This window comes from Trachymyrmex cornetzi, unplaced genomic scaffold (assembly GCF_001594075.2).
Source record: "Trachymyrmex cornetzi isolate Tcor2-1 unplaced genomic scaffold, Tcor1.1 scaffold74, whole genome shotgun sequence".
Classification (NCBI taxonomy): domain Eukaryota; kingdom Metazoa; phylum Arthropoda; class Insecta; order Hymenoptera; family Formicidae; genus Trachymyrmex; species Trachymyrmex cornetzi.
The window spans coordinates 4,564-14,330 of record NW_017300070.1 but is presented as its reverse complement, the minus strand read 5'-3'; the positions used below and the strand labels follow the sequence as shown (position 1 = coordinate 14,330).

General features: G+C 29.7%; 2 protein-coding genes across 2 annotated transcripts; one reads left to right on the top strand and one right to left on the bottom strand.

Moving 5' to 3' along the window:
* The first annotated feature begins 702 nt into the window (after positions 1-702).
* LOC108767954 (uncharacterized) lies at positions 703-2,425 on the top strand. Its single transcript, XM_018518101.1, has 3 exons — positions 703-926; positions 1,011-1,214; positions 1,313-2,425. Exons 1-3 carry the CDS (start codon positions 860-862, stop codon positions 2,284-2,286), a joined length of 1,245 nt encoding a protein of 414 aa, XP_018373603.1. The 5' UTR covers positions 703-859; the 3' UTR covers positions 2,287-2,425.
* A 1,301-nt stretch (positions 2,426-3,726) lies between these two features.
* Positions 3,727-8,979, bottom strand: LOC108767950 (trimeric intracellular cation channel type B). Its single transcript, XM_018518098.1, has 8 exons — positions 8,616-8,979; positions 5,588-5,744; positions 5,313-5,408; positions 5,076-5,164; positions 4,845-4,932; positions 4,266-4,386; positions 4,013-4,174; positions 3,727-3,935 (listed from the first exon to the last, which is right to left on the bottom strand). Exons 1-7 carry the CDS (start codon positions 8,734-8,736, stop codon positions 4,019-4,021), a joined length of 828 nt encoding a protein of 275 aa, XP_018373600.1. The 5' UTR covers positions 8,737-8,979; the 3' UTR covers positions 3,727-3,935; positions 4,013-4,018.
* Positions 8,980-9,767: the final 788 nt, after the last annotated feature.

Here is a 9,767-nt window from a genome sequence, read left to right as displayed (position 1 = left end):
GTTGACTCACCATACGCCACTGTCAACATTTCAAGAGTTTTTGAACACTTAATACCATTTTTTACACAAAAATTAATACAAACTCTCTGCTCCATTATTTTCAACAGCAAAAAATCGCCGAGGACGCAAACATGAGTCTAACCTTTATGCCTCTCACATAAAAACAACACATGCTATATAGTCAAAACTGTGAACATATGATCGTGACGAGTGTACCAACACAACAACAAAAAAATTTTGAAATTAGAGTGTACAGATCGCGCGAAATTCAAAAAGTCACCTTACTTTTTGATCACACCTCGTATATAATATAATACAAGCCTGTCCAATTTGAACTCCGAAGCTAAAACGCAAAGCCATCGACGTAAAAAAAAATTCAATGTGATCAACATTTTAGGAACTATAAAGTGTTGATAAAGGTCACTTACAATTAGATGCGTATCAACACTTTACAGTCCTCGAAATCTTACGCATATTGAATTTTTTGTGTCGATGGCTTTGCGTTTTGGCTCTGGAACTCAAATTGGACAGACCTGATATAATATATATTCTTAATTAAATTATTTTATATTAAACTTTATATCTGATAAAATTTAATTGTTAGTTTAGAAACGGATAACGTGATTTAGTTAATATAATTTTTAAAAAATTTACAAATGTCGTAAACAACATTGTCAATTTACTTTCTTTTCTTTTAGAAGCGGAAAAAGCTTATTTTGCATTAGATAACAAGAAACTCGTTGAAAATGAAGTTTGCACTAAAGAAACTTGCTCCTTTCTTCTCTCTCACAACATAATAGAGATTATTAAACACAATTCTGCAGTGACACAAGCTTTACTTCAATGTTTAGAAAAAATAATGCAGGAAAGAACAAACGTTTATTCTGTTACGTCGCACTTATCAAAGATAGATGTAAATTCAAATTGTAAGTAGTGATTATTTCTTATAACGATGTATAGATTTATTTTAAATACGTAAATAAATTTTGTGTATTATATTTTTTACACAGCTTCCGAGGTAACTGTGTGTGAACAAATTCCATCCAAATTTCTAAACGAGAATATACATTCTGACACTAGCTCTGCTGCTGAACTAGAAAGCTTAAGTTGTTTACCGTGTTTGGAAAAAACAGAAAAAGATAACACCATAGCAATGTTTACTGAAACCCTTTTAGAGATAATGAAGCATGCCTTTGTAATGAATAGTAAGAATGGTCGGCATTTCCGAATATTTTATAAATAGTAAATGTATATAATTAATGTATATATTAAAAAGATGTATATTGAAGCTTTTCATTGTGATTTTTTTCAGTACAAAAAGATTGTGTAAGGAAAGAAGATGCGATCAATGCATTTATCGTTTTAAGTAAAATAAAAGAATGTGCAGATGAAATTTTAAAGATATATACGCTTGTAGATTGGTCAAAGAGACAGATATTAAATAAACTTTATTGTAGATCCAAATCGAAAAGTACTTGCCCTTTAAGGAAAAATTCTGCTTTGAATTCGAATCAGACTCAAGATATTAAAGAGGATGTCGTAGATCACTTTACAACTTATGCAAACTCAAAAGACGTAGAAGTACTATATGAACCCTCCACATCAAAAATTAGAGATTACAGTCTTTCGGAAAATGATACTACATATGCAGAAACAACGATGGACGAACCATTTGTCAAGGATAAAGATGTTACTGCGAGTACAGAAAACCATGATATCGGTTTAAATATATCATTGCCGCAGATATTGCTTCGTGATTCGGAAACTCAGTATACTCCGAAGCAATTACAAGATACAGGCATTGTAACCGATCCCAATTTTGAGGAAAAGATAAGTGTGGCCACTCAAAATCGTGAGCCTATTTTGATTCGTGTAATCAAATCTAATAATAGCGGAGATATTCTAAAATTGGACAAGGAGACATGCGTCCGCGATGCCCATGTTCTGTGGAACGTCGATAAGTACTCGAAAAACATGTATCAGAAGTATTCAGTTAGAAAACTGTTACACTCTGGCATTTCTCATGTATGTGAGAAAGAAGTGAATTGTATAGATTACCGTACATCTTTGTTGCGTACAGTACCAAATCCCTCGAATGGGATTTATAGATACTATAAAGAATGCAGAAGTTCATTGCCATGTCATCATGATTGGATCAAAGCAAATATCACAAATCTTGGAATATCATCGATCCAACGTGTTTCCAGAATCCCATTATATGCGAGATCACGCAAGTATACACAGAGGAGAACTGATTTGTACAGGATGTCACGATCGTACGTATAAGCAGTACTTTTCTGAATGTAATATGATTAACAAACGCGTGAAATAAATCATACAAATAAACTTTATAGTTCGATAATTAGTTTTCTATCCAGGTAATCGAATAAATTATGATTTTTAATTCAAATTCCATTTTATTACATGAAACCGTATAATATTTTCACAATTAGAATATAGGTATTCCTAATTGTAAAGGACACGTATCTATTGATATGAATAAAAGCAAACTTTCACGTATGTGTGATATATGATATCAGTATTTAAATTTAATAAAATAGTATAAAAGAGACATTTGCTATTTTTTCATATTGCTCGTTTTTACATAAATGTTATTATAATTTTAATGCCTTATATACTTTGTTTTTTTATAGTATTTATAAATTAATAATATAATGATCTAATAATGATTAGTTATTAATTATTTGTCCTGAGTACATTCATTTCTTCTTTATATAAATATTATATAATGAATAAATAAAACAATTCTATTTGAGATGCAAATTGCCAGAATATATTCTGACATGTATTTGCATAATAGTAGAAATTGCATACTGTACTACAACTTGATAACAAATTTTGAAATCAGTTAATAAATTACGTAAAATCTAAAATTGGTATAAAGAATATAATTATAATCGCTATGTATAATTAATTCAGCATATCTTATTATTCTTGACGATAACAATTCAAATTAAAGATAATCCACAAATAACGCATTTATAATTGATAAACGAGATTAAAATTCTACATAATTGCAAAATTTTTTCATTTATGTAAAAGTACATAAATAAAAAAATGATGTGTAATATATGTATATTGATTGTTTTATTTTAACTGAAATAATACTGTTGATATTTTTATATAATACACTTTTGAAAACCTAATAAGTTTCACTCTCTTAAAGTATACATATACATGTATATATTTGTATACAGGGTGACTTATTTTAATTTATTTTGGATTTTGTAAAAAATTGTTTAGATAAAAGTAGAATGGTTTTGAGAGGGACGTATTTTGGTCAAATTGTTTTTCTTCTAAATGAAGGTGTAAACGGTCAAAAAGATGTAAACGTCATCTCCAATTTTTTAAATGGAATTGTATGATTTCTTTGCATAATATTATTTTTATAATTATTTTACATATAAAAGTGTTAAGGTATAAAGGTTAAAGATATAAAAGAACCAACAGTTTTTTTTAGGAGAGATTTCATATAATTTAGTCCGACACATATTGACATAAAATGTTAAATCTCGCAAACTATTAATTTTTTGATAACCAAGGTATGATTATAAAAAAATTAAAACTTTACAAAATATTTAACATTTTATGTTAATATCTGCAGGAATAAAATATAAAATATATATATCTTTTTTTGACATTTCCATATAGAAGAAAAACAACAGAAAATCAAATACGTAATAAAAATTCTCCTCAAAATCGTCCCTTTAGTCTAAAATATTTTTTTTCCAAAATTCAAAATAAAAAAGTTTTTGGGAGGTAAATTAAAATGGGTCATCCTGTATGTTAAATTATTGTACTTAGCTTCAACATTTCAGAATTTGTCAACAGTCACATATAACTCTTATTTGACTAGCTTTAAATAATTTTATTATTTGTTAAATCAATGTTCACTTCTGATGAAATCATGTTTTCTGAAAAAGGAAATAAAATTTGATTTATTTCGAAATATTTTCATTTTGTAATATTTGAAGATGTATATTGTGTTTACTGTTATTTAATTTGTTTTCTTTGCGTCCGCTTTCTCGTCTTTAGCTTGACCACGACCAAACAATCTAGCCAATGAGTCCCAAATTCCTCCCAAGAATAAAGCACAGAACAAATTTTCAAATGGCACAAATGGATCATGAATGCCAAGCAAAATTGATGATAACTGAAAAATGATATTGTTAATATTACTTTGTTTTTACATATGTCAAATGTATAAATTTTTAGGAGATATTTTATTAGAATATGGACTTTACCTTGAAGTAGACGAAGAAGATGACAATGCCAAAGTACACAAGAGCATGAGGTGCAGAAATGAGATCAGTCTTCTTATCTAACACAAAGATTATTGATGCAACCATGGATGCTTTCGTAGGACTGTAAAAAAAATTATTTGTTGTCATTATATTTATGTCGGTTAAAAATATGATTGTATATTATAAAGGAGGGTACAACTTCTTTCGCGACCGTTCGGGGATTGTTTCATTTCTACATATTTTCTTATGTATTTTTTCATAGAAACCGAAAATTGATAATGACAAACTGGATCAATAATTCTGAATGAATTTTTAAATAAAACATGATCGACTTCATATCACTGTCATTTATTTCCTAGCGATTTTGTAACAATAGTGAAAGATTCTTTATTTTAATGTACCAATTTTTTTTAAAGTATAGCGTCATTACTATAATTATATAACTTTCGGTTTTCATTAAGAAAAATACATTAAAATATAGAAATGAAATAATCCCCGAATGGTCGCAAAAACGTGAAAGTTGTATGGTCCTTCATAATTTAAATATTTGTTCATATAAATATTATAAACTTTACGTACAAACTGGGTTGCATAAATTCCATCGCAGTCGGTGTCCATACGCCACGTATAAGACGCTCAAGTAATTTGGTAAATTCAGCTCCGTTACCTGTATAAATATTATAATTGCACATATGTTAACTGTTAAATATATATTAGCTTATTTTATAGCGCGCGTTCGTATATTTTAGTTGTGGAAATAATGTGATATACATTTCATTTGGTATATATATTTCATGTTTTATGACGAACCTTTGAACGTTCCAATCAATATCATAATAAGATATGCATTTGGATAAAGTTTCCCTGCGTGAGTTACTCCGTCGTACACTTTTTTACACCTGTAAAAAATAGCTTAGGTTTATATGCATTGGCATTTTATTTTAAATCGTTTTTATATTCCCTTTTATATGTGCAAGTACATAGTTCTTATAAGCATATAATGAAATAAAAAAACATCTTGAAAATTAATAAATAACATTTACTTGCCTATAAATTTCTTTCATAGCAGCACATACTATTTTAACTGGTAAAAATTTGGCAATCTTATATCCAATGTCAAACGGTGTGTAAAATATCACATACCTGAAACATTTAGGAAAGTTTTCTTTTAATAATGCAAATCTTTTTTACTGACATTACCAATTTTTCTCTAATTAAAATTTTTTATTTCTTGAATAGTTTTGTAAAATTGACATAACATTTAAAAAATAATAGTTTATGAAATGCAAAGCACTATAACAGGCCACACAGACATTACTGACCACACAATAGTTGCAACTACCACTTGTGGTGTATTTTTCAATGGTGCAAGAATTGGTTCCCCTAATAATCCATTGCACAGCATACTGCTTGCAAAAACGGACAACATTGTAGACAGCCAACATGATAAAGGATGTTTGCGGGAAAATGCTTGTGCACCTAAATATAGATATATTGTTATACATTATTTCCCGAAAATTTAACTATGCGTGAAATTAAATTTTTGACATCTATCATAATTTATAATAGTGTATATTTTAAATAATAAATTACAAGAAAGAAGTAAATATTTGAAACTATATCTACATTTAGATCAAAGAATCATTTATAAAATATTCTTTTTTTAGCAAACGTTTTTATTTTATAAATTTTTTTTATATAATATATATAAGACGTTATTAAAGTGTGGAATGTTGAAGATATATACTGAATGAGATAAGTCAATTAGGGAATCCTTACAAATATAACATTTCACATATGCAAACTCAGAGTTTTTCTTGTAAAAAAATTTGTTTATAAAATAATTTAATTCAAATTTTTTATAAGTTTAAGAATAGCAGTTTATAATACAAGAGTAAGATTTAATGTAATAAACAGATAATTTTCTATTAATGTAAACTGGCAAAGAGCATATTTTAGAGAAGCTGCTTCCAAAAGAGCCCTTATTTTGAATACTTCTGGCTCTGTATACGTGCGAGCACAGTGCTGAAATAGACCGGCTGGGTTGTCTGTGTCATTGCCTTGAGATAGAATTATATGATAATTGTGCCAGAGAGTAGTAAAATCAGCTCTTAATTCTTGTTTTTAATTTTGATTTTGGTATGTCTCTTAATAACGTATTACTTCTTCCATTTACTTTTTGCATGTTATATTTCATTATTATTTATCATATCTTTTCTCAATATACAGGCTGTCAATCGGAAAATTGTGAAAATAAATTAAACCATATATAAAATAAAATAAAATTTTTCAGAAGAAATTCGTCATTTTTATTAACATACAGTGCAAAAGAATATATAAATAAATACAGAAATTTTGAGAAAATATTATAAAAAAGTTGAAATCAGTCTTTTTATTAACGCTACTATATTAGTATAAAAATATTATATTAGTATAAAAAATATATATATGTAAACTTATGTAAATTTTATAAAAGATTCAACAATTTGGCATAGCCCGGATATATTTTCGGATTTATAGTGCGATATATTTTCGAAATAACAAAATGATTGAATTTAAACTCGAACAATCGAAGTATTATATTTCTGAAAACTATCAAAGAATTTCAGCCGAATTGCTCTCATATGAATAGTTATTCATGGAGAGGTCTTTCAAACATCATAAGTCATGCAACCAGTTATTTTTGAAATAATACTAACTTTCCAATTCATAAATGTACATTCTTTTGCATTATATGCTACTAAAAATAACGAGTATTGTTTAATTATATTCTATCTTATATAGAGTTTAATTTATTTCATTTTGTCTCCTTATTACAAAATAACAGTTATTTCAGTAACTTTTTAGTTACCACTCTGTAGATTCAAATAGCTCTTCAGTTATGCAACAGTGATTATGGCGTGCAATCAAACGTAAATTACAATTCGCGAGGTAACGTTATATAAACGAGAGAATTTCCATGTTGTCATTAGTGTGCATAATTTAAATTTAAATTACTTATGGAATACTTGAAAACAGACGCGATCAATTTTTATGTATCAGAATAGCTCTTTTATAATTTCGAGAAACGCGGATAGTAAATATCTTTCCTTAATCCTGTTATTAATTATGCAATAACACGAACAATCGTTTGTCGTTTCACGAAACTCCGGGAAATACAGTATATTATTTATCAGCCTACGTTACTCTTATCTACATTATTTATCAGTCTTCGATCGTTGTTTGTTAGTTTATTATTTGCCCAGAATATTTCAAGTGTTTAGCAAAATCACTGCAGTTGTAGCATGTAGTCGTATTAATTTTATCTTAACATGAAACGAACAGTTTTATATATTTTTTTCTGGCGATGCAGGAATATCGGTGGTTGTATTATATCTAGCGTTGAATAATTTGATGTACTAGATTAACTTTAATTTTGGTTCAACTTATCTTTTATCTGTTTTTTAGTTGTGATGCTATGGTATATCAATGGTAATTTAAGAATGCATGTGTACATGTCAAAACATTATTAAAAATATAAAAATTTCATAGAACGTTCTATTATTACGTCTGTATAAAATTTGACCACAGTTTTCTTATATATTGGTTTAAAAGTTATTTAATTCTTTTATTAGTTTTTATGTTTATGTAAAATTGCGTTTTGTAGTAGTTATTTGCAAATTTGATAAGATCATAGCATTATACGAATTAAATCAAATTTTAGATATATAATCTATAAAATTCTATAAAACTTTAATAAATATTTGTGCAAAATTTTATTTGGATCTACTTACATGTTTAAAAGTTATTTACTTAAAACTGCAGCAAAATGTGATCATTTTGCATAATGCATTATTTATTGTTTTGTTTTTGTAGTTGATTTCAAAGTGTACTTATAATAAAAATTATGGCTAATATTGACTTTTTCAGCTAATTTTTTGGTTGATATTTTTAGCTGATAGCCAAAACGTCCTTAACTTTAATGATTCAATTAACTCTTTATGCTTTTCTAAGTTTAGAAAAAGATAAAGAATATAAGCTGAACTGAGATTAAAGTTAGATGTTTTGTGTGAACAAAAGTGCAAGAGAGAAAGAGGGAAAGAAAGAGAAAGAGGGAGGGAGGGAGGGAGGGGGTAGAGAGAGAGAGAGAGAGAGAGAGAGAGAGAGAGAGAGAGAGAGAGAGAGAGAGATCACGTCTGTAAATATAAAATTTTGTGAGTAAGCGTGGGACGTGGTTGCCCTCAGAGCCCCGAGGTCACGGAGAAGCTGTCTCACCGATAGTCCCCACGACCGGGGACGCCGGGGGACGCACCGGCGAGAGAGCGCTACAAATTTAGAAACGCGGCCGGAGCGCGGACCGGCGCAACTCACCGGTTCCTAGATCATCCCTGACGTGCGCTGCGACCAGCACGCAGTGTGCTATGTCGAAATACGGGAACATTTTCAGCTTGATAACCTGATTGGCCATGTCCAGAAACGCTTCGGGATCCATGATCGCAGAAGCACGTTGCTCGCTCGCCACTCGTCGTTTTTAGCCTGATCGTATATACGTACCACACGAGGTGTTCACACACCTCAGCACACTTTACGCGAGCACCAGAGAGGACTTGTATACTCCTCAACAACTTCCTCGATTCAAACGCTCGCGATCGAGCGCCCGCGAACGACGCCAGCTACGCGTTGTCTGCTATCGTCGTCTGCTAGGCTATTCCAACCTAACCTAACCTCGCGCTATATAGGAATTATAAAAAAAAGAAATCACGATTTCTTGCTTTATCGATTAAGTGCGCGCAGTGTTGTTTCTTAAATAGTGTATAGATGGCAATAAAACATTGCGAGTGTTGCCTAAAGATTTCTACATTGCCTAATATTTCTATGATAGCTATAAAGATTTCTACGTTATCGGCATAACTATTTCAATGATTGGCTTTCTAGAAATTTGGGACATTTTCAAAATGATATTCGGAAACTATCCGAGTGTCTCCGAGTATCATGATATTTTTGTTTAACATTTGGTGAACAACTAAATGATATTCGAAGCATCAATCATAAGCTACCGATAAGAGAAGGCCAGCCTGGCCAGCCCTGAGCAAATTTTATGACCATCAAAAGGGACTGAGGGTCTGGAAATAATTGAAAAATCGATGAAAAATTTCAATTGTTATAAACAATCAAATAAACAATCAAATCACAGTGACTTTTAGATAATTTATTACACATTATATTTTTTACATTAAAATGAATTATACATAGAATTATGCGCAAATTGATTTTAGAATATAAAATTATGTTAGGGCCACTTTCACCATCGTCGGTTTACTTAACCAGCCTAATAACTGTAATGAAATACAAAGAGATAGAACAATTTCTATTTCTTTCTATTTCATTACAGTTATACTAGCCTATAGTTAAGTTAACTAAGCTTGGTGAAAGTGGCCCTTAAGACGCGATGCTAAAGCCTTCTGTTTTACCACATTTCCATTCGGTGAAAAATCTCTGTATTGGATGTACGGATTGCAAAAG

Excerpts from the sequence above, each read along its gene's own strand:
- LOC108767950 (XM_018518098.1), bottom strand. The coding sequence starts at position 8,736 with ATGGATCCCGAAGCGTTTCTGGACATGGCCAATCAGGTTATCAAGCTG. Across the intron at positions 5,745-8,615 it reads CAGGGATGATCTAGGAACCG|GTGCACAAGCATTTTCCCGC; the intron begins GTGAGTTGCGCC and ends ATCTATATTTAG. Across the intron at positions 4,933-5,075 it reads ATTGATTGGAACGTTCAAAG|GTAACGGAGCTGAATTTACC; the intron begins GTTCGTCATAAA and ends ATATTTATACAG.
- LOC108767954 (XM_018518101.1), top strand. The coding sequence starts at position 860 with ATGCAGGAAAGAACAAACGTTTATTCTGTTACGTCGCACTTATCAAAG. Across the intron at positions 927-1,010 it reads GATAGATGTAAATTCAAATT|CTTCCGAGGTAACTGTGTGT; the intron begins GTAAGTAGTGAT and ends TTTTTTACACAG. Across the intron at positions 1,215-1,312 it reads TGTAATGAATAGTAAGAATG|TACAAAAAGATTGTGTAAGG; the intron begins GTCGGCATTTCC and ends GATTTTTTTCAG.